This window comes from Nycticebus coucang, chromosome 9 (genome assembly GCF_027406575.1).
Source record: "Nycticebus coucang isolate mNycCou1 chromosome 9, mNycCou1.pri, whole genome shotgun sequence".
In the NCBI taxonomy this organism is placed as follows: Eukaryota; Metazoa; Chordata; class Mammalia; order Primates; family Lorisidae; genus Nycticebus; species Nycticebus coucang.
The window spans coordinates 55045000-55069798 of NC_069788.1; the positions used below are offsets into that span (position 1 = coordinate 55045000).

Genomic DNA, 24799 nt, shown 5'->3' on the forward strand with positions numbered 1-24799 from the left:
TTTCCAATATATTTTTTTAGCCTTCTCCTTTATCCACAATGGAATTAAGCCTTCTTAACACCACAGACTTCCCCCCTCTCCAAATCTCTCCAAAAATGAAATGGAAAAACTAGTAATAGCACCAGTTGTCTCTCTCCAATCTCTAACATCCAAGGGATGTTAGTCTCTCCTTTGGAGCAGCACTTGGCTGTCCTAACCCTTGTTTTTTCATTGCGTGACTTGTTTCCAAGGAGAAGTTAAGAGGAGACAAATTGGGTCCCAGAACCCCATCAGAACAAGCAGGATTTGCCTCTAGTGACCTCATCTTCAGTCTGGGGCTGTGTCGTCTTATGGACTCCCCACCACACCTGAGTATCCTTTGATGCTTCCAGGCCCTTCTTTCCTAAGGCTATTATGTCAGAGATGGGCCTTCCATTGCCTTATTTATATTTAACACCTCATCAGAGAAGTGAGGATCTAACTATTTTTTACTCAGTTCTTTATTTCTCACAGTCAAGTTTGGCAATCCTAGAAATCAAAATATTTCTTTGGCCAGAAAATGTAGGCCAGTACAAAATGATCTAGAGTATAAGCAAAAAGTATTTTCACTTTTAGAACCCTAACTGTAAGTAAGATCATTCTTTCTATTTTTCAAGGAGAGAAATACCATAACAATATTAAAAAAAATTCCAATATGTATGGGCGGCGCCTGTGGCTCAGTGAGTAGGGCGCCGGCCCCATATGCTGAGGGTGGCGGGTTCAAACCCAGCCCTGGCCAAAACTGCAACAACAAAAAAAAATAGCTGGGCATTGTGGCGGGCGCCTGTAGTCCCAGCTGCTTGGGAGGCTGAGGCAAGAGAATCGCGTAAGCCCAAGAGTTAGAGGTTGCTGTGAGCAGTGTGACGCCACGGCACTCTACCGAGGGCGGTACAGTGAGACTCTGTCTCTACAAAAAAAAAAAAAAAAAAAATTCCAATATGTAGCCTGCCACCTGTTTTACCTTTTCATCTCAAATTATAATTAGCTAAGCACAAATAGACCTTTAAGAAAGCCTTTATATTATCTTATAGGTATATGGGGGCAAGTATCCTTTTTGGATATTTTAAATCTACTTACTGTATCTGCAAAGTGGAAGAATTACAGATGTTTTATGACACATTTCTATAACCAGTGTTTTAAATGCATCTCTTTGCTTTCATTTTTGCTGTATTTGACTTAGAAAATAATAGTCCTCCCAGAGCCCAGGCTGGTGGCAGACATGTTCTTGTGCTTCCCAATAATTCCATTACTTTGGATGGTTCAAGGTCTACTGATGACCAAGGAATTGTGTCCTATCTGTGGATCCGGGATAGCCAAAGTCCAGCAGCTGGAGTGAGTACTTAAAGATAATTATTCTTAAACTACTTGTCATTACGTCTATATATGGGTCATTATAAAAGTTTTGAGATACACAAATATCAAGAAACATAAAATCAGTGTGGATGAAAACAAATGAAGCCCTCCCAGCAACACGAATAAGCCAAACTTGCATGGATAAATCAGAAGGATTGTCAACTGTATTTCTTTTTTTCTTTTTCTTAGCAGGCCCTGACTGGGTTTGAACCCACCAGTCTGGGTGCATGTGGTCAGCGCCTTACCCACTGAGTTACGGCGGGCACCGCCACGACTGTATTTCTTGAAAGTGAAATAATAGATCATAACACAGTCTGTCTCAAAACTTTCATAACGACCTACATATTAGTCAGCTTGGGCTGCCACAACAAAATACCACTGAGAGGCTTAAACAACAGAAACTTATTTTCTCACTGTTCTGGAGGCTGGGAAGACAAGATCAAGGTGCTGACCAATGGAGTTTCTGGTGAGGTCTGTCTTTCTGGCTTACAGACAGCACTCTTCTCATTGTGACCTCTCATGGCAGGCAGGGAGAGAGAGCATGCTCTGGTGTCTCTTCTTACACCAGAGGGAGAGACACTAATCCTGTCAGATCAGGACCCTAGGCTTATGACCTCTGTTAGCCTTAATTACCTCCTTTTAGGTCCTGTTTCTAGGTACAGTCACATTGAGGTTAGAGCTTCAACATATGAATTTGGGAGGGACACAAGTCAGTCCATAGCAGTGTCTCTATTAGGACCTCATTTCTCCTGAGGAACATTTCCATGCTCCCTGTAAACTACATTTGACTGTTCGGAGGGCCAGAGGCAGTAGGCTGCTATTAGATTTAAACAAATGTCCTTTAAAACAAAAGTCCTTTCTGACTTTCCCCTGACTTTTGCAGACTTTGGATGAGGTAGGAAACCATAGCCTGGGAGTACTTTTGAAACAAAGTCTTCCAGTGGGAAGGAATTATTCTCCTCCTTCGCATCCCCATTATTCTTGTTTTGGTCTAAGTGGATTCTTTCTTCTTCCTCATATTGTACCAGACATTTTAATAGATCCGGGATTGATATTCACATTTCACAGCTGCACAAAGTGACATGCAGAGATGAAGAGTGAATTGGCCAAGGTCAACTGACTCATTTCTGATAAAACTAGACAAACCCAAGTTTTTAGCTCCATTAGATCACTCTGCTTCTTAAGCTATAAATTTAGGTATATCATCATTCCTGCTGTTGCTAAGGAATGATGCAAATATACTATTGGAGCAGTACTAAAGGAGGAGTCACAGAGAAGGACCTGAAAATGCTTTTTACTTTCCAAAGTACCTCTAGAATTAATATTATTCAGCTAGCTAGTAGATTAGCTATTAAATGTAATTGTAATGGGTCTCTGTTCAGAGCACTTATTTTTTGCTACCATCCCTTCTCTTGGCAGGGGTCTGAAAGGTTCTTCCCTAATTCTTTGGAACCTTGAGGATACAAAACAGATGCTTCTACCCAGGCTCTTAGGGTCAGTTAAGAAGGTGAACATGAGGCTTGGTACCTGTAGCTCAGCGGATAGGGGGCCAGCCACATACACTGGAGCTGGTGGGATCGAATCCAGCCTGGCCAACTACAATCAGAAAATAGCCGGGCGTTGTGATGGGCACCTGTAGTCCCAGCTACTTGGGAGGCTGAGGCAAGAGAATCGCTTAAGCTCAAGAGTTTGAGGTTGCTGTGAGCTGTGACACCACAGCCCTCTACTGAGGGCAACATAGTGAGACTGTCTCAAAAAAAAGAAGGTGAACATGATACTCTATAAAGGAATCCAAGACAAGAGTATTATAAAACTGCATTTGAGAATAAGACCCGGAATATCTGTTCTTGCCCCAATTCAAATGTTCTTTTCTTCTGTTAGATAAAATTAATCATTTGGTAATTCTTAGAAAGTACTTGGTAAACTCAGTGCAGGAAATACTGTCTGAAGAATTTGTGCCCTCTGGTGCTTTATGGTGAAGAAGTGCTGAGAAGCACTGGTTCCTCTTCAGCCTCCCATTTAAAATCATACACATGTGAACACTGAGGTTTATGGTCAACAAACCCCAGAAATTGGGAACTGTGATTGATAACTGGGACCTGTGTTGTTTCTTAGGATGTCATCGATGGCTCTGACCATGGGGCAGCCCTGCAGCTTACAAATCTGGTGGAAGGAGTGTACACTTTCCACTTGCAAGTCACTGATGGTCAGGGGGCCTCGGACACAGACACTGCCATTGTAGAAGTGCAGCCAGGTGCGTTCCCAGCCCCTGGAGCTGGCCATGCATGGTCTGGCTAGTCAGCCATTGGGGTCTTTGCAGTTAACAGGATGACCCAGTGTGGCTGGATCCAGCTCATGGCCGGGTCTACTTTGAGGATGTTCTGTATTTGTTGTGTGTCCCCAAACAGATCCAGCCTCATAACTTGTTAAGGAGAATTATATTTGGCAACAAGGTTTTCTTTTTGCTTTTGTCTTCCTGCCAGAGGACAAAGCCCTACTGAGAAGTGGACACAGGTCTTCCATATAAGAGCTCTGCGGGAGGGCAGCTCCCATGAGATGGCCACATCTCCATGATAGACTGGGCAGTGCCCATGCACTGGAGCCAAAGTTCTTATGCTGGTCCTGGGCAAGTATATGAGGGGCCAAAATTTCAAGTTAGCCTGAGTCTAATTAGATACATCTGATTGTCTTCTAAAAAAAAAATTAATACATAACACACTGGAATAAAACACGGGAATTGTATGCCTACATAGTGGACTCTGAGTTGTTTATTTTTTTTATTTTTTTGCAGTTTTTGGCAAGGGCTGGGTTTGAACCCTCCACCTCCGGCATATGGGGCTGGCGCCCGACTCCTTGGAGCCAGGGGCACCACCCTCCTCTGAGTTGTTTAGATGAATTTGTCTGAGTCCTAAATCCCATATATAGAAATTGCATAGGATTATTTTTAAACTGTTATATAGTCCTCACTCCTTCTATGTAATGTTGTTGAGCCTGTGATCTCCAATTGGAAATGCCAAAACTTCTTTTTTCCTAGACCCTAGGAAGAATGGCCTGGTGGAGCTGATCCTGCAGGTTGGTGTTGGGCAGCTCACAGAGCAGCAGAAAGACACCCTGGTGAGGAAGCTGGCTGTGCTGCTGAATGTATTGGACTCAGACATTAAGGTCCAGAAGATCCAGGCACACTCGGATCTCAGGTATAATAAGCTGCACACCTGTGGCAGGGCCTTAGCCCTGCAAAGTTCTAGCTCTCAATCCAGCAGAAAGAGGTTTATTCTTCTGCTTGCTCTGTATTTTTGTACACGTTTTTGTCCCATTCATACCTTTTTCTCTCAAAGGGTAGGAGTAAAGACAACATTGTTCTGAGTCCTTTCCATAAGTCTCGGTAAATATTTGTTGACCAAGAATATTCTGAATGAAGGAGTTAGGGAAGATCAGAAGGAGCTGGTCGTTAGCCCTGCTGACTGCAGAGGCTGGCTAGTGGTCTGGGACATGTGAAAAGGATGTCTCAGCCACATTTCATCCCTGCCCCATGCTCATGGGACTGAGGCTTCCTCAACGTGAAAGAATCATTCATTGATTACCATTTATTGTCTCCTAGGAGTCCAAGGCTGAAACTCTGGCCTTTGTTTTTTACAAAATGTTTGTATTTAAATGAGTTTGTATATTTAAACTCTTATCCAACCTAGGGAGGGTAGGAAGAGAGAGAAAGAATGTGGGAATGAAAACCTACCATTCACAGTAACTCCATTTGCCAGCTATTCACAGCTCTTTCACTTTGGTTGGTTTTCCAGAGAATAAAGTTTATTTAGAAAAATAACAAATTAATATGCATTATAATTATTTATGTAACTCTTTCTAAAAGGGGCTATACATTTCTCTTACTTATAATATATCAAAGACTGAATCAAAGACATGTCAGAAAATCAACAAAACCAAAAGTTGTTCCTTGGACAGATCAGCAAAATTGATAAAACTTTAGCTAGATTGGCCAAGAAAAATAGAGAAGACTCAAATTTTTAAAATCAGGAAGGAAAAAAGGAACATTACTACTGACAACTTTATGGAAATAAAGAGGATCATAAGAGAATAATGAGTGATTGTATGTCAACACATTAGATAACTGTGATGAAATGGGAAAATTCCTAGAAAGATATAAGCTACAAAAACTCATGTGAGAAGAAATTCAGACTCTGAATAGACCTATAATAAGTAAAGAGATTGAATTAGTAATCCAAAAACTTCCCAAAGACCCAGGACCAGATGGCTTTACTGGTGAATACTGCAAAACAGTAAAGAATTAACATGGTCCTTGACAAACTTTTCCAGAAAACGGAAGAGAAGAGAATATTTCTTAACGCATTCTGTGAGGCCAGTTTTACCCTGACAACAAAACATTGCAAGAAAAGAAAACTATAGGGGCGGCACCTGTGGCTCAAAGGAGTTAGGGCACTGGCCCCATATGCCAGAGGTGGCGGGTTCAAACCCAGCCCCAGCCAAAAACTGCAAAAAAAAAAAAGAAAAGAAAACTATAGACTAATATCCCTGGTGAATACAGAAGCAAATATCCACAATAATATACTATCAAACTGAATCCAGCTACATGTTAAAAGGATTATGCACCATGACCAAGCAGGATTTATCTTAGGAATGCAAGTGTGGTTCAATATATGAAAATTAAGAAATGTAAAAAACCACATTAATAGAATAAAGGGACAAAAGCACATGATCATCTCAAAAGGAACATAAAAAACATTTCATAAAATCCAACACTGTTTTATGATAACATACTTATTGTGGGTTGGATTGTGTTCCTCAAAAGATATATTCAAGTCCTAACCCCTGGGACCTGTGAATGTGTCCTTACTTGGAAATAGGGTCATTGCAGATACTCTTAGTTAAAACAAAGTCATGCTAGAATAAGGTGTGCTCTTAATCCATTGTGGCTGGTCCTTATGAGAGGAGGGAAAGAGACCCAGAGACACATAGGGACAACACCACGTCATGGCAGAGGCAGAGCCTAGACCAATGCATCTACATGCCAAGGAAATACCAAGGCTTGCCAGCAACTCCAGAAGCTAAAAGAAAGGCATGGAACAGACTCTCCCATAGAGCCTTCAGAGAAAGCATAGCTCTGCTGATGCTGATTTTGGATATCTAGGCTCCAGAACTGTGAGAAGAGATTTCTATTGCTTTAAGCCACCAGTTTGTGGTACTTTTTTTAAACAGCAGCCTTGGAAAATTAATACAGATTTGAATAGACGTTTCTCCAAAGAAGATATGCAAATGACCAATAACCTTATGAAAAGATGCTCCACCATTAGCCATTAGAGAAATGCCAATCAAAACCACATGGAGATACCACTTCACACACACCAGGATGGCCATAATCCAAATATGGACCATAGCAAGTACTGGAGAATATGTGGACAAATTAGAGCACGTATACTTACTGGTAGAAAACAGTTTGGTAGTTCCTCGAAATGCTAAATATACAGTTACCATATGACCTATTGATTCTACTCCTAATATATACCTAAGAGAAAGAAAAAACTTACATCCATACAGAAACTTGTATATGAATGTTCATATCATATATTCATAATGGCCAAACGTGGAAACAACTCCAATGCCCATCAGCTGACGAATGAATAAAAAATACGACATAGTCATACAGTGGAATATTACTTGGCAATAAAAAGGAAAGAAGTGCTGATACATGCCACAGTATGGATGAACTTTGGAAACAGGCTAAATGAAAGAAGCCAGACACAGAAGGTGACATACTGTATGATCCATTCATGCGAAGTGTCCAGAAGAATAAAATCCCCAGTGACAGAAGCCAGATTGGTGGTTGCAGGTACTGTGGGAGAAGAGGGGGAGTGGCTGCCAATGGGTATGGGTGGTCTTTTGGGGGTGATGATGATGTACTGGAATTACAAAGTGGTGATGGTTGTGCAACTTTGTGAATATACAAAAGGCCATTGAATTTTGTACTCTAAAAGTGTGATTTGTGGCTAGGCACAGTGGCTCATGCCTGTAATTCTAGTGCTTTGGGAGGCCAAGGGGGAGGATTGCCTGAGCTCAGGAATTTGAGGCTGTAGTGAGCTATGATCATGCCACTGCACTCCAGCCTGGGTGGAAGAGCAAGACCCTGTCTCTAAAACAAATAAAATAAACATAAAATAAAATAATTTTTTGAAATAGAGGAGAGAATTTCATGTTATATAAATTATATCTCAATAAAAAAGATGGAAGGACATCTAAAAGTTATTTTGTGTATAGTTGGGCCTATTTGTACTCATATACGCATTGCTCCTTTTTTTTTTTTTTTACTTAGTATTATGGATTTATTACAAAGGCTATATTAAAGAATACAAATGAATAGCCAGATGAAGAGGTACATTGGACAAGATCTGGAAGGAGCTTCTGTCCTTTCGGAGGAGGGAAGTTTAGGGTGTTCTGCCTTCCCAGCATGTAGATGCATTCTTCTTTTTTTTTTTTTTTTTGCAGTTTAGGCTGGGGCTGGGTTCAAACCTGCCACCCCCCGGTATATGGGGCCGGCACCCTACTCCTTGAGCCACAGGTGCCGCCCTGTAGATGCATTCTTATTCACCAACTCAGTAGCTCCCCCCAGGCCTTTAGCTAGAGATGTATAGACCAGCAATGTGTATGTGCTCTAATTTGTCCATTTATTCTCCAGTACTTGCTATGGTCCCTGTTGGGATCATGGCCGTCCCAGTGGGTGTGAAGTGGTATCTCAATGTAGTTCTGATGGATGATTTATACATTGCTCCTTTTACCTGAAGGTCTGTCTTGGGTCAGTGTATTTTGAGACAGAAGAGCCTTTATTTATGAATAGAAACATCAATTCCTTGACCCACACATATGCCCCCTTGTCCTTGCCAGGCCACAGAGCTGTAGCAGTCTATACCCTGACTTCACAGGTCAGGCGGCTACAGTAGACATGCCATGGCAGTTACCATCTGAATGTGTGGCCGTCCTCTCTTATTGTCTCCTCCGCAGCACGGTGATCGTGTTTTATGTACAGAGTGGACCACCTTTCAAGGTTCTCAAAGCGGCTGAAGTGGCCCGAAATCTGCACATGCAGCTCTCAAAGGAGAAGGCTGAGTTCTTGCTTTTCAAGGTCTTAAGGATTGACACGGCAGGTATGTTCCCCACAGGAATATTCTAAAAGAATCAAACTTGACAATCATGGTTAAGTTTTACAGGCACAGAAAGAGAAGTGATGGGAACATTTTCACTTCAGCTTCTAGCGAATTGTTTTGCATTTATTTCTCCAGTAGTTTTCCTATAACACACATCTGCCCACTACTGTTTGTCTTAGAAAAAAACTGGAGAGCAATAATACTAATGGGTCAAAATTTAAGATTGTATTCATGGGTAATGAATGGCCACTGTCAGAAATTTTATTTAAACTGTCAGAACAATGTTAAAGACAAGTGTTACTGGCTGGAAAAGCCATATATAGGCAATCCTTGGGTTATGAACAAGATAGTTTCTGTAGGTTGGTTCTTAAATTGAATTTGTATGTAATAGCCTCCATCCATAAGTGTGAATCATATGTCACCTGGATTTTGTAACTTGTGATCTTAAGTGTAATAGCCTCCATTAGTAAGTGTGAGTTGTATGTAAGGCAAATGTTTGTAACTTGGGGGCTGCCTGTACATATAATTTATTTACTCTGGACATCGTGCCTTAGGTTGTGATGATAGTGTCATGAAGCTCCTTGAAAAACTGAGACAGCTTACAAATACCTTCTCCACTAGAACCTCTTTAATGAGCACCTTGCTTGCCACCCTTTCCAAGGTACAGAGTCATTCGGAGTCCCACAGTCCCTGTCTTCATCTTATGCATAACATAAATCTCTTATTATAGTGCAATGGCCATCTCAGTAGACTCTGAATAACATGATAGTTATAAGGGAATGATAATGTGTGGGCAGTAAAATTTAATTTGTTTCACATATACAAGGCTGGACAATTAAGTTTGTGAACTCATCCCAGAACAAGTGGCACATACCTCATTATTAAATAGCATGATAGTTACCTTTGAGGTACTCCACTTGGCCATCTGGGGAGACCATAGTGATATTCAGTGATGAGGTATGTAGCTTTTCCTAGGATGAGTTTCCTTTTTTTTTTTTTTGGTTTTATATTGCGTTTATTCAGTGTCTGCCACTGATGGCAGCATGGCTTATTCTTTTCAGACTCTTAGCCCCTAGAACCTACAGTTTGCCTGTTATTCACTATGGGTGGCATGTGCTGGTGCTGTGATTAGATTGTCACTCTTGCCATCAGGAGACCTGCTGTCGTTAGAACTGCAGAATGTTCCTGACTACTTCAACATAGTGGCTGTCCGGGGGCGGCTTCCTTTGACTCCCAGGCTGCAGGAACTTCTTAATTGTAGGGATGTTGCTGATACGTGTTTTAAATGCCGTTAGCAAAGGGAAGTCAGAAAGAACAGAAGCATCCAATTCTTCCACCATTAAAATAGCTTCCAGCAATTGCACATCTGCCCAACTGAATTTGTTGCCAACGAGAAAATCTTCTCCTTGGTCTTTCAAAATCTTTTCAAAGACGGGCAAGTAGCGGGTTTTAGCTTTCTTCACCACTAAAGCCAAGGCCTCCTCTTTTTCTTTAGGGGGTTTGAAGGGAGCCACTGCTATCATCATCATCAGATCCAGGGTGCCATCTGTGTACATGTCGATCCTGACTCTCTCCTTCAGGTCCTTCCCGTAGAGGTCATACTTAGCAGCGTGGTAGCTGAGGATGGCTCTAGTCTGCGTCAGCAGCATTCCATCAATTTCAACCAAAGGCACTTGGCCGAAAAGCAGGCGTCCATCTTTCTGCAACTTTTCATATTGTTCTCTTGTTTCAAAAAATTCTTCTTCAAACTCCACTCCAGCTGCAGCCAGCAGCCAGCGGATAGATTCCATCCTGCCCCTGCCATGGAAGTAATAGAGCTTGGGTTTGGCTGACATGACTCCTGCCTTGGGGTTTTCTTATCTCTTCTAGGCTGTGTCTCACAAATGTGTCCTAGGATGAGTTTCTGACTTAATTGTTCTATCTTTGTTTATCTACTTACAATTGACTTTCTCAGTCATAACATAGAATAACTTAATTTTTAATACCTCTTTTTTGGTTTAGCTACAAAAATAATAATTATTTATTGTAGGAAACTTAGAATATCCAGAAAGGCACAAAGAAGAAAATAATATTCTAGATTCTAGAGTCTAGAATTCTCATCATCCACAGACAACTTTTGTTAATATTCTGATCTATTGCCTTCCAATTCCCCGTCTCCAGAAACACTTAATATAAGCAGGATGATTTGATATATGTATATGTGTATATATATATATGTATATCTTTTTGATCTTTTAACTTCAAATCATATTATGATCATGTTCTCAAATCATTTAAAATTTCTCTTCAATAGCGTATTTATAGCCACATAGTACACCACCCTGGATATGCTTCATAATTACACATCCAGTTCTCTATTCATGGACTTTTAAGGTTGATTTTAAGTAATACTACAATGTAGATAAATCTTCGTGCATATCCTCAATTATTTTCATTGGATAGATTCTTAGAATTTATTTTCTTAGGCCGGAGAGTGCTATGTTTTTACTATAGTTTAAGATTTTTGTTACATGGTGTGGATTGGCTTTTTGTGACATTTGCTTCCTGAGGAGAGTGTATCAGTGATGAGAGATTATTCTCAGGACCCCAGTCCATATTGTAAGAGGCTCTTAATTCAGTAAGATGCATCTATGTGGGGCCTACACTGTTGAAGACATAGAAGCTGAAGTGAGGGATTCTCGTTTCCTTGGTGATGACGTCCGCCTGCACATCTCTTTGCAGGTTGCCTTCTGAAGTGTTCTGGCCATGGTCACTGTGACCCTATCACAAAGCGCTGCGTTTGCTCTCAATTGTGGATGGAGAACCTCATACAGCGTTATATACAGGATGGGGAGAGCAACTGTGGTGAGTTCTGGTGAAGAGGTGACTTTGGGTCAGGAGCTTTCAAGCAACTCATTCTCAAGTATCAGAAATATCTGCCTAGCTTTGCAGCTGTAAACATTAAACCCTATTTGGCAGTGAGTTAAGGTCCTCCTGACAATTCACTTTTGGGGATGCGTTTAGTATTTTGGGAGAGCAGATCTAGCTAACTATCACTGGCATTTCTAAGAAAAAGTTGCTTTGGGCCATTGCTGCATTTCCAGATTACACCTTCCTTGGGTTAGGCTCGGTGTGATTTTCTGATGAAGTGGCCCATGCTGAAATCAGATAAAGAAGAGAATTTGACGTATTGTGGGCTGTCCACCGAAACAGGCACCAGAAATTGTAGCTGCAGCCTCAGCAGGCCAATCTGGTGGTGCCCTTAGGTCTCTTCTGGGGAGAAAACTGTATTTTAATGCCAGTCTGCTTCTAAGAGTAAATTTGTTGTTGGGGAGAACCAGATGGATGTAATTAGCAAAAAAAAAATTGTAAGAGTTGACTGCCATATTATGTTCCCACTTAATACTATATAAAAATTAGAAAATAGTCAGCCCTGGGGTCATTATTCCAAGGAGGTTATATAACATTTGATAGAGTTAAACCTTGTGTTTTTGCTCCCTGGGCTTCTCAGTTTCTGAATTGTGGTTGCAAAGCTTTTTACATTGGAGTTCTGTGAGTTTGTGGAAGGAATGAGGATGAGATAGTTTACCAATTGCTCTCTGGCTCTGAAAGATATCGTTCGGCCATAGACAGCCATATAGATACTTTGTTTGCTTTATTATTATAAAACTAAGCCAGAACTCTTTGGGGGAGAAGGTTGCAATTCTTGGAGATTCTGGAAGGAATATTTTGATGTACCATATGTGCGTGGGTGCTATATAAGAGACATTACTATGTAATTGACTAATTCTAGTTCAGATTATTCTGTTCTCAAGTCAGCATGAAATATGTGCTCCATGAGGTCCCTGAACCAAATGGCAAAAATAGGGCAGTTTTAGGTTTTTTAATTTATTTGTATTTTGTCTTGTTATTCTCTGCTACCAGCCTGAAGAGGTGTTAGCAACACCACAGATGGCCTTTACTTGTAGGCACCCAGAAATGTTTGTTATGAATCATCAAAATGAATTTTCTTTGCAGGTGGCATACAACTATGTCCAGTTGGCTCTCTTGTTTTTCAGAGTGGAGCGTATTCTATGTGGTAGTGTTGGCTTTTGCTCTTACTGTGCTAATAGGAGGTCTCGCTTGGCTTTGCATCTGCTGCTGCAAGAGGTACCTGGTGCTTATTTATGTGAAATAGAGACATCTCATTAAATGTGACATGAAAGCTTATGGGTTGTTTACTTGGGTTGTTTAAGCTGCTCAGCTGTTTAACAATCACTTTTTTTATGACAACAAACTAGACTTTAAAAGCACTTTGTGGTTTTCTCGTTGTAGTTCTCATACTTTCTAAGAAGTTCAATCTTTCTAGATCCAATCTAATGTTATTCTCTATCAGTCACACATTATATTCCCTAGAGCAGTACTGTGGGTGGAAAAACACAAACCCAAACTGTGTTTTCTATTCTGTCACTCAGTAATCAGAAGACTTCTGTGAGCAAATGTGTGGGGGTTTCTTCCCATATGGGGGTCACTTCCGTGACCAAATGTGTGGGGGTTTCTCCCCATGCACCAAGCAAGCAATCATTCTAAAACATACACCAGCTGGGTGTCCTCCCATTAAATTCTGACCCTGTCTACCTGGAGATAGCACCAAATCCCACAGGTTGAGGGCTCAGTTCCCAGGCTTGGCCCCTCCCCCCAGTTGAGATGCCAGTTGCAAGCCCAGGTTGTTTTACCCATGTTTCTGACCTACTAGCTGTAAATTAGGTCCCACAGCTTTCTTGTTGGGTTCAATTAATTTGCTGCAGTGGCTCTCAGAACTCAGGGGAACCTGTTTACCAATTTATTATGAAGCCTATTACAGATGAAGAAATGCATAAGCCAGGTATGTGGGAGGGGCACGGAGTTTTCATCCTCCCCCTTACCCCAACCCAGGCTCATCCCCCTCAGGAACCTCCTTGTGTTCAGCCATCCAGAAGCTCATCTTCTTGGGTCTTTTATGGTGACTTCATTGGATAGGCATGATTGCCAACTGTGTGGAAATGTGACAGGACAAAAAGGGTTTGATCTAGCTCTAATAGATTGAGAGGGGAAACCCGGCAGGCTCTGTCTGTTCAAATTCTTCCTGGCCTCTGTGCGGCCACTCTTTCCTCCTGGGTATGGGGCATTCTTTCCTGCTGGAATGGGGACCTATAATCATACAAGGCAGGTCAGAGAATTTATGGCCAGCTCCAAGACAGAAAGGCAGACAAAGAGGCCTGCTTTGAGGAGAAAGAGGAGCAAGTGAAAGGAGGGCAGAACATCAAAATGAGAAACTCTGTTTTCTGATCATCTTCTGAGGCCTAAAGCACTCAGCGTCATACCCAGGGCTTTGGGAGTTATCAGCCAGGAACCATGAACAAAGAGCAATACGTATCATAATATCACAAGTCTCAGTAGAGAAAGCAGTTCTAGAAATATACTAGTACAAATTGTAGATTTTTGCCTGTAATCCTAGCACTCTTGAGAGGCAGAGGCAGGTAGATTGCTTGAGGTCTGGAGTTCGAGGCCAGCCTGAGGAAGAGTGAGACCTTGTCTCTACTAAAACTAGAAAAACTAGCCAGGCATCATGGTGGGTGCCTATAGTCCCAGCTACTTGGGAGGCTGAGGCAAGAGGATTGCTTGAGCCCCAGAGTTTGAGCTTGCTGTGAGCTATGATGCCAGGGCACTCTACCCAGGGCAACAGAGTGAGACTCTGTCTCAAAACAAAACAAAAAGACCCCCCAAATTGTAGTTTTTGTTTTTATTTTGTGAGGCAACAATTTACTCTGAGTCTTTTTAAATAAATTTAAAACTTTAAATGAGGCAGTGATACAACCAAAGAGAACTTTTGCTTTAGGTTTCTCAGTTTTCCTTTTTCCATGGGGTTGACCTCCAAGAAGCCCCTGAGCTGCTCCATTGTCTGAATCCTCCAGAGCCTCTTGCTTAACCTTCTTCAGAGAAACTTATAGGGAAAGTGATTCCTCCAGTCCTTAGAAGAGGACATCAGGTCTCTTTTTATATGAAACACTATAAATGCTCTCCAAAGAAGATGTGATTAAAATTAGGTATATCATAATTAATCCCCATTTTTCAGAAGTGACTTATAGATTATTTTAGTTTTATTTGTAATTACATTCCCAGGTAAGAGTGGTCGAAGAGAGCCAGGCACAGGCACTTCAAGGCCTAAATCCCAGTAAGTCTTCTGCGCCTATAGTCCCAGCTACTCAGGAGGCTGAGGCAAGAGAATCATTTGAGCCCAAGAGTGTGAGATTCTTGTGAGCTGTGACACCATGGCACTCTACTGAGGGAGACAAAATAAGACCCTGTCTCAAAAAACAAACAAGTCTTCCTAAAGCCATATGAGACAGTAGTTACCTACTATGCATGGCTTGGGAAAAGCTCCCTGGGGCAAGGATTGCTCTAAAGGTCCCACATCCAGAGGCTTAGCTGAGAGCTGCAGATGGGTGGATGATAGTGGTGTGGCTATCATGACCCTGATGTGTTTCTTCAAGATGCCTAATGTATTTAAGCTCTAGTGAACTCTGACCTGGCCTTGCGTGTGTTTCTTTAATGAAAGATGTCAGCTATTATGTGATAAGGCAAAACATTTCCTGTAGTGTCTTCCTTGTGTTTTAAGTACTGGATTCTAGTTACCTTTCTGAGAATCTGAGTTGAGATTTTCATTGTTCCTTTCAGACGAAAAAGGACTAAAATAAGGAAAAAAACTAAGTACACCATCCTGGATAATATGGATGAACAGGAAAGAATGGAACTAAGGCCCAAGTATGGTAAGACAGTCTGCAGGATGATTTTCTGGTACCTTTATTTAATCCAGGTATTTGCCTGACAGTTAACTCGGGTTAACTAGGGTTAACAGGAAAAATAAATGATAGCACATTTTGATTGAGTGCTTGCCATTTGCATCACATAATTTAATATCAGGGCTCAAAGTGCTTTAGGTTGCCTCATCTCTTCTACTTTTCTCATAAAATTCACTCATCCTTCTGACATTCCCATTTATATTTATAGAACCCCCATTCCTGTTACCCTCACTCTAGCTGCCCCATCTTGCCTCGTCTTTTGCCCTCTGGGCTCATCATTATCATCACCACCTAGTTCAGACCCTTACAATCTCACCTCTGAACTAATAGTAATAACAAGAATAGTTAACAGGTATTTAAAGTTTAATATGTATTAGTTACTTTCAAAGTACTTTCTCCATTTAATTTTAATCCTACCAACAGCTCTATGAGTTATGTACTATGATTATTCCCATTTTATAGAAGAGGAAACTGAGGCAAAGGGAAGTTAGCAACTTGCCCAAGTAGCAGAGCTGGTGAGTGCCAAAGGCAGATTGGAGCAGGTCACCTGCTCCAGAGCTGGGCTCTGCTCCTCTACCCTGCACTGCCTCTGTCTTTGTCCATTTGGGCGGCTATAACAAAAACCTAGTCTGGGTGGCTTATAAACAACAGATATTTATTTCTTATAGTTCTGGAGACTGGAAAGTCCAAGATCAAGGGGCTGGCAGATTCAATGTCTGGTGACAACCAGTTTCTCATAGATGGGCCCTACTCACAGAGGCAAGGGAGCCTGCAGAGCTCTTTTGTAACGGCATTCATCCCATTTGATCACCTCCCAAAGGTACCACCCCTTAGTCCTATCACCTTCAGTGTTAGGTTTCAACACATGAATCTGGGGGTACAGACATTCAGACCATGGCAGCTTCTGTGTCTATAGTCTACTCTCCAGTGGGCTCTGTTTTTGCCATATCCTGCACACTGTGGTTTTATTAATACCTTAGAACAACATGTTTATAATGTCATTCCTCTCCAAACCTCATGGTTTGCCTTGTATTCATGTACCTTTTCATGAGGTCCCATCCTCTCTCTCCCTCTCCAGACCCTCATTTGTTATTCCCTACATGAATCATTTGCTCCAGACTTGTTTTCTCTAAATATTTCTGGGTGCCTCTGCATGCCTCATGCCCTTCTCCTGTCCTGTCCAAATTCTCTTTCTTCAAACCCCATCTACATAACACACCTCCAAGGCAGTCCCAGATACAGGTTTGTGCTTATTTTCTCTTGATTCCTGTTAAGATTTATTTTTTAATTTCTTGCTTGTCATGAGCCATCTACTCAGGAGTTTGTCTTGAATCCTTGGATAGACACTTTAAATTCTTTGAGAGCAGAGATCTTATACCTGTTCTCTCTCTTACTTTGACCCCAGTGATGAAAAATTCTACCAAAAGTATTTGAACCAAATAGTAAAATCACAAAGCTTTAATTTATTGGGTGATCACTCTGGGGGTAAATGTTGGACCAAGAGCTTTATACATGTACTGTTTCAGTTAATCCTCCCCATAAGCCCAGGGGGTAGATGCTTTGTTCTTTCCCAACTTCACAGAGGAGGAGACTGAAAGCTCAGGTTCATACAGTTGATGAGTGACAAAGCTGGGGCTCAAGCCCAGGGGTGACACCAAAGCCCTCATTATTTCTCACTAGGAAACCCAAAACGCCTTCTGTGTTGTGGATAAGATGGCTTTGAAGGTGCAGGGAGCATGTCTCCATTGCTCTCACATGATCTGCAGCTGGGAGCGAACACCAGTGTTTCTCCTGAGAGGCTTCTGTCTGCTTCTCTACAGGTATCAAGCACCGGAGCACAGAGCATAACTCCAGTCTGATGGTGTCTGAGTCTGAGTTTGACAGTGACCAGGACACAATCTTCAGCCGAGAAAGGATGGAGAGGGGGAATCCAAAGATTTCCATGAATGGCTCTGTCAGAAATGGAGCTTCTTTCAGTTACTGCTCAAAGGACAGATAATGGAGTGGTCTGCTGTAAAACGCAGGGACCCCACGGGCACCCTTGAATCCAGGACCAGTCAGTGGAAGTTAAAACTGACTCTTGTTAGGATAGCTCATTGACATCGTCTCACAGTGGCTGGGTGTGCCATGTATATTAAAAGACTGTTTTCTTGGCACAAAACAAAAACATCATTCATTTAACTGTGATGCTTATTAATAAGAATGTAGGCTGGGTAAAATGCTAAGGACTATACTTAAAAGAGTTTTGTGTTTTTGTAGCTGTTACGATATTACATTGCTCTGGTTAAAATAAAGGTTAACACCTGTTTCTATCTATAGACCTTCAGGGAAGGTGAGTTAACTAAGGATGGGGACCTGACTTCTCTCTTAGTAGCTGTGGTTGCCTTTAAGGACAACTTTCTAAACATGGTTTGTCTCAGAGGACCTGCAGAGTCAGATGGCTGTGTATATTAAATTAGCTTATCTAAGAGGCATGTGTCCTCTTGGGTGTAGGTGACCAGAGGGTTTTCTGTGCAGCAAGTTTTCTGTACTCATAGTGAAACTCAAAGCAAAGCCCTCCCATTTTACTCCTGTGCTATGGCCAACCACCCCTTCTATGTTGTCTCTGGAGAGCAGCTCTTGGCAGTACAGAAGTTAAGAATTATATTCTAAGAACTGAGGTAATAGAAAGGAAGGAGGAGTTACATGCCTTGTAGGTCAAAAGCCAAAGGTAGCATTTTATCATTCTTTATCTTTTTTTTCTCTAAGAAAAACCTCACTGAGGCCTTGCTTAGCCCCAGTTTACATTAAACACAGAAGTGATGGTTCATTCCTTAAACATTTATTGAGTACCTACTGTAGGCCATGCATTTGGATTTCTATTTACAGAGACAAGGATTCAGCAACTGTGCTATGCTCCCAGATTCTGAAACAAAGTCTTAATGAGGTCGGGAGACTCTGGGCCCTTGCAGATACTTCCCATGACAATAACTGCATGTAGACATGCTCAATTCATGTTTAAAAAATACATTTATTGATTAAACAATTTTTCTACCAAGTAAACGCTATTTCAAACATGTGAAAAAATCCACTCTGGATCAATTAAGTGGAATTAATTGTAGCCTGTCACGTTGACTGGCTCACGGTGGTTCTTGGTCCTGAGGCTGGTGGCCTTGGTGGTGCCCCTATGTTCTTCGCAGGAAGGTTAGATGAGAGGGAGAAGCAGTGTTGTGGCATCTAACGTGACCACACCTGCTAGGTGTGGTGGCTTGCACCTGTGACATGTAATTCTGTCACTTTGGGGAGCCAAGCAGGAGGATTGCTTGAAGCCATGAGGTCTAGACTCACCTGAGCAACACAGCAAAATCATGTCTCTATAAAAAATTTAAAAATTACCGGCACACGGTGGCAAGTGTTTGTAGTCCCTGCTACTCAGGAAGCTGAGGTAAGATGATCCTCGGGCCCAGAAGTTTGAAGTTGCAGCAAGCTGACACCGTTACACTCTAGCTCAGTGGTTCTCAACCTTCCTAATGCCGCAATGTATTTTCATTGTTAAAAAGGGGTCACGACCCACAGGTTGAGAACTGCTGCTCAAGAAGCAGAGCAAGACTCTATCTCAAAAAAAAAAAAAAGAAAAAGTGTGATCACACTTGAACAACATCACTTTCCACAATGTTTGCATAACACATGGGGAAAACTGGAACCCAATTGCTGATTAAGGGGAAAAGCAAGGCATTTAAACCATCAAGGCAAGTGTGATAGAGAAAATGTTTATACCCATGGGCTCTTAAAAAAAAAAAAATGAAGCTTTCAGGTGTTTTTGTCATCTCCAGGAATATTCTTCCTCTTAGTACCATTTTTTTTTAATTATTGTACTTGGGAATGGCAGAACTGAAAAATTTATGAGTGTCATTTTAAAAATTTCTTTACTATGTCGGCACTAATCAGTTTAATACTGTCTATTGTGTTAGAAGGAAAATGTGATGTTTTTTTACACCAGTATTTAGCTTCATAAACCTAGAATCTACTCTACTTGGCAACCAGGATTATCTTATTTTTGTGCACAACTGGAAATTTCTGGCATTGAGGATGCCAGTCCAAATATGAAGTCATCGAGCATAAGGATGAAGGGAGTGAACATTTATCCCTTTGTGAAGATAATAGACGCACTTACATACTCATTTGATCCTGTAATTAACCTTGAAGAGGATGCTATTACTCTCATGTTGCAGAGGCTAAGTCGTTTGCCCAAAGTCATAGCCAATAAGTAGTGGATCTGGGAATTGAATGTATCTTTTTTAAACTGTAAAGTACTACAAGTCCTGCTTTCCTCTACCTAAAGAACTCCTGCCCAGGCCAAAGGAGGGCAAATTCTCGGGGACCTTTCGGACCACCTGAAAGTTCTCTTCCTAGAGGTAGGAGGAAATCCTTTATGATGGGTCCCAAGAGAGCAAAAGACAAAGGAGAGATTGCCTGCCTCGTCTCGCCAGTCAAATCGCATCTGGACCCCTCCCTCCAAATGTGCAGTGTGCTTCTGCCACTCCTTTTCTGTGCCTGGCCATCTCAGCCTGACTGCTCTGATCCTTGATTCCAGAAGGAATTGAACATCACAGTAGTGGTCAGAAAGTGAGTCATCTCGTTATCCCACTTTTTATTGGAAGACCATAGCACAGGGTGGAGTGACTGGCCAGCATCCTTCATCATGTACCACTTATCAGTAAGGTTCTTTGGGAGATAAAGAGCCTAAGAGATTTGGATTGATGGAAAAAAATGGGCCCAAGAATATAGGAGGGAGCATTTATAAGGCTAGCAGCTTAACAAGACTCTTAGTTGCTGGTTTAGATTTGATAGGAGGATTTAAACCCATCGCACTAAGAGACTATTTGTTTGACTACCAACATCCCTGGCTGTTGCTGTGGCTCACTCCTGAAATCGCAACACTTGGAGAGGCTGAGGTGGGAGAATTACTTGAAGCCACAAGTTTGAGACCAGCCTGGGCAACATAGTGAAAGTCATCCCCCAATCTGTACAATTTTTTTTTTTTTAATTAGCTGTAATCCCATCTACTTGGGAAGCTGAGGCAGGAGCATCCCTTGAGCCCAGGAGCTTGAGGTTGCAGTGAGCTATGGTCATGCCACTGCATTTTAGCTCAAGTGACAGAGTAAGAACCTCGCCCCTAACCCCCTCCCCCCAAAAAAAAACCTGAAAAAACATCCAACAAGGCAAGAAAATCCAGTGTACCACTTAACCTGCCAATGATGCCATCCTTGTGGACAGGGAAGAGGGGAATACTACTGTTCCTCTGTGTGCCCAGTCTATCATGGACTCTGTTTTATGTCTTGAGTTTTTAAAATATATTGTTTCCCCCCGTATGTTGACAAGGTATCATTTCTAATCTGACACTATTAAATATATGTACTAATCTAAATAAAGGTGTCTGGATTTTCTGCATTGCTTACTTGGTGGTGGTGGGGTTGTGTTTTCTTTATGCTTCCTTGTAGAGGGATTTCCTTGAGTGTGGGTCAGCAAAATGTTGCTCCCAGCTTGTTTTTTGCATATTTCAGGAGCCAAAACATGACTCTTATGTTTTCACATGGTTGAAAACAAATATTTTGTAACACAAACTATATGAATTTCACAACTGTGCACATAAACTTTTATTGGAACACATTTACATTCATTCGTTTATGATCATCTATGGCCGCTATTGTGTTACAAGTCAAATAGTTTTGACAGGGACTTTGTGCAAAGTCTAAAATATTTCCTCTCTGGCCCTTGACACACATAAAGAATGTTCAGACGCCTAGACTAACTCCCTACTTCCCCACCCCTGCAGGAACGTGTCTGGGAGGCACTGAGCATGTTCCTTTAGGCCTGCTTGCTCGCCTCTGCTTGGGTCGCTCTGCCCCTGCTGGGTGAGGCCTTCAGTATGGTGGTGGTGGTAGTAGTTGTTGATGAGGTTCAGGAGAATGTACTTACACCATATCCCTAAGCTAGCTTTTATCAATAATGAACCCATTTTATTTTTATTTACTTCTATTTAGCAATCTCTGACCAAATAAAAGCCATTTAAAAATAGCATAATTCACAATAAAGTGCACATACTTAAAAAGTACAATGTGGTAGGTGAAACCATGACCACAGTCAAGCTAATAAGTATGCCATGCAAAAAGTTTCCTAGTGATACTTTTTAATCTCTCCTTCCCCTGGCAATCACTACAGATTAGCTTGAATTTAAAGTTCCATAAAAATTGTGTCCGTATTACATGTCTCGATTAAGAAGTTCCCTTCTTTCCAAGCTGTTTAACTCACTCTATTAGCAACGCCTCTTATTCTTCTTTTTTTTTTTAAACAGACATTTATTTCTCACAGTTTTGGAGACTGGAAAATACAAGATCCACCTGACAGCTGACTGCGGTCTTGGTGAGGGCCTTCTTCCTGGATCTTCTCTGTGTGCTCACATGGCCTATTCTTGGAATGAGACAATCACTTTTTAAAAATAGAGACAAGGCACGGTGGCTCACGCCTGTAATCTCAGCACTGTGGGAGGCTGAGGAGGGAGAATCGCTTGAGCTCAGGAGTTCGAGACTCGCCTGAGCTACAGTGAGACCCTGACTCATGAAAAAAATGGAAAAACCCAGCTGGGCGCGGCAGCCAGCGCCTGTAATCCCAGCAGCTTCCAGAGGCTGAGGCAGCGGGGTGCCCGCAGCCCGAGTCTGAGGTTGCGGTGAGCTACCACACCCACTGCACTCTGCTCAGGGTATAGGGTGGGACCCAGTCTCAACAAAAACAAAACAAAAAAAAATAGAGACAGGGTCTCCCCTTGTTGTCTAGGCTGATCTTGAACTCTTGGCCTCAAGTGATCTTCCCACCTCAGCTCCTGAAAGTGCTAGGATGAGAGGTGCAAGCCTCGGCACTGGGCCTCTGTGAGCAACTTTCATGAAGTAAATGCTTGTTGAGATACTGAGATGCTGGCAATGGGAACAGGGCTATTGTATTTAAACTAATTAAGCGGCTCTGGATCACCCTCAGTCCTGTAAGAGTTTTGTATTAGTTTACTGAGAGACCAAAATGAGGCTTAGCAAAACACAGCAAATCCTTATAATCTCAACCATGATGACTTTCTGTTACCGAAACTAAAGGAATTTTAAAAACTAGTTCCTTGATGTTACAGGCTGAATTAATTGTGTTATTTCAGAATTCATATGTTGAAGGCCTAACCCCAGTACCTCAGAGGTATTTGGAGACCTTTAAAGAAGTAATTAAGTTACAATGAGTAAAATGAGTCCATTAGAATGGGGTCTAATCCAGTCAGACTAGTGTTCCTGTTAGAAGTGACCAGGAGCTGCAGAAGACACCAGGAGCACATGTGTACAGAGATCTGACCTGCAGAGACACCAGGAGCACACGCGCACAGAGGAAAGACGCGGGAAGACACAGAGAAGACGGCTATTTACAAGACACAGACAGAGACCTCAGGAGAAACCAAATCTGCTGCCACCTGCATCTCCAACTTGCCAGCTCCAGAACTGTGAGAAAATGAATTTCTCTTGTTTAAGCCATCCAGTCTGGCATTTTATCATGGCAGCCCCTCGCAAACTAACACACTGAGATAACGCTGAATCAACCTAAAATTCAGCACAAAACTCTTTAAAGGTTCCCGAAAGGAAGTGTTACCTTATTGATCTTAAAGAAAAAATGAGATCTTAAAGGAAAAAAATATTTCCAAACATTAAGTCCTCAAGAGAGACCTGTAGCCCAATGACGCCACTGAAAAACAAAGCAGTTATTCCAGAAGGGGCACAGAAAAGGCTGGCGGGATTATTTCTTGCTATGGGGGCTGGTTATGTGGTGTGTTGGGTTTCTGAGAATTCAGGGAGCTGTTCACTTATTCAGTTATATATCCTTTTTGCATTTGTATTATACTTAAGTGAAAAGTGGAACAAAAACCAACCCTGCCAAGTGATATTGCTATGAACCAACTATGAAGAAGCAGCGCCTGAGATTTCCTTGGTGGAGACGAGACAGTTTGTCTTGATTGTGGTGGTATCTCCACAACTGTACCTACTGATGTGATAAAACTGGGTAGAACTACACATAAACTCATACATGAATGCACACAGAAATTGGTGAAATAAGAATAAGGTCTGTATTAACCAGGTGTCAGTTTCCTGGTTCTCATACAGTATTAGTTATGTAATATGTTAACCATTGGGTGGAAGGTATACAGGACTCTGCATTTTTTTTTTTTTTTGCAACTTCTTATGAGTTTACAGTTATATCAATATTAAAATTTAAAAGTTGCTAAGGGGGAAAGCCAGGTCTATGATTAACAGTGAAATACTAGAAATATCTCTATTAAAATCAAGACCAAATTTTAAAAAGAAAAAAGTAAAACTACTGTTTCTCTAATCGGTCCACAGCACCTCCCTTTTTTGAGTTGAGTTTAGAGAAAAGGTCAGCTTTCTTTGAGGAATGAAAGATTTCATTGAGGAATGAAATCTTATTACAGCAGACGTCAGCATATAGCCTTGCCTGTCAAGTGCCACATAATGTTTCATTCAATGACAGACTGTACATATGACTTATGGTCCTATAAAATTATAATGAAGTTGAAAAATTCTTGTCATCTAGTGACATCCTGTTTTAATGTTGCAGTGCAATGCATTACTCACCTGTTTGTGGTGATGCTGGTGTAAACAACCCTGCTGAGTTGCCAATCATATAAAGTTACAGCACATACCATTAAGTACAGTAATAATACTTTATAATTAACAACTGTATTACTGATTTATGTATTTACTGTACTATAGTTTTGTTATTTTATAGTGTACTCATTCTACTTATAAAAAAGTTCATCATAGGGCAGTGCCCGTAGCACAGTGGTTACGGCACTGACCACATGCACCAAGTGTGGCAGGTTTGAAACTGGCCCAGGACAGCTGAACTCAATGACAACTGTAACAAAAGAATAGCCAGGCATTGTGGCGGGCACCTGTAGTCCCAGCTACTTGGGAGTCTGAGGCAGGAGAATTGCTTAAGCCCAAAGAGTTTGAGGTTGCTGTGAGCTGTGACACCAGAGCAGTCTACAGAGGTGACGACATAGTGAGACTCTGTCTCAAAAAAAAAAAAAAAAAAAAGTTCACCATAAAACAGTTTGCCATGTTATGCTGGAAACAGCCTCATGAATCTCGTGTAGTTTCTTTATTGCAGTATTTTCTCTTGAGCTTGATTTAACCTCATTTTGTTTTGTTCATCATGGCTTCTAGTCATCCAGAATCCACAGCTAATATTGCTGTGGATGTAAGGGGTCATGTTGAGCGACTGACCTAGAAACAAAAGGGTTTAAGGACTGTGAAGGTGGGAAATCAGTGGTTACTGTCATCAGTCAGGCATGTCCCATCCTCTATCACCATGCTCCTGAAGAACAAGGACAAATGATGGAAGCTGTTCAAGGACCTGCTTCACTGATGGCAACAACAC

At 41.6% G+C, this 24799-nt stretch overlaps 3 protein-coding genes across 6 annotated transcripts in view; 1 reads left to right on the forward strand and 2 right to left on the reverse strand.

Moving 5' to 3' along the window:
• Positions 1–17509, forward strand: part of KIAA0319 (KIAA0319 ortholog) — a 109659-nt gene extending 92150 nt beyond the window's left edge. For 3 of the 4 annotated variants that reach the window (XM_053602048.1, XM_053602051.1, XM_053602049.1), the window contains 9 exons: positions 1199–1350; positions 3487–3625; positions 4406–4565; positions 8395–8537; positions 11259–11381; positions 12575–12665; positions 15213–15304; positions 16006–16157; positions 17158–17331. In XM_053602048.1, the coding sequence (XP_053458023.1) occupies positions 1199–1350; positions 3487–3625; positions 4406–4565; positions 8395–8537; positions 11259–11381; positions 12575–12665; positions 15213–15304; positions 16006–16157; positions 17158–17196 (1091 nt within the window). In that variant the 3' untranslated portion in view covers positions 17197–17331. Of the gene's footprint in view, positions 1–1198; positions 1351–3486; positions 3626–4405; positions 4566–8394; positions 8538–11258; positions 11382–12574; positions 12666–15212; positions 15305–16005; positions 16158–17157 lie in introns of all 4 variants that reach the window. The other variant, XM_053602050.1, reaches the window with a different exon arrangement.
• LOC128593749 (glutathione S-transferase A4-like) lies at positions 9540–10381 on the reverse strand. Its single transcript, XM_053602077.1, has one exon. The coding sequence runs from the start codon at positions 10370–10372 to the stop codon at positions 9704–9706; it is 669 nt and encodes a 222-aa protein (XP_053458052.1). The 5' UTR covers positions 10373–10381; the 3' UTR covers positions 9540–9703.
• A 142-nt stretch (positions 17510–17651) lies between the features above and the next one.
• Positions 17652–24799, reverse strand: part of ALDH5A1 (aldehyde dehydrogenase 5 family member A1) — a 43638-nt gene continuing 36490 nt past the window's right edge. The window contains exon 11 of the mRNA XM_053602064.1: positions 17652–24645. Within this exon, the coding sequence (XP_053458039.1) occupies positions 24603–24645 (43 nt within the window). The 3' untranslated portion in view covers positions 17652–24602. The remainder of the gene's footprint in view (positions 24646–24799) is intronic.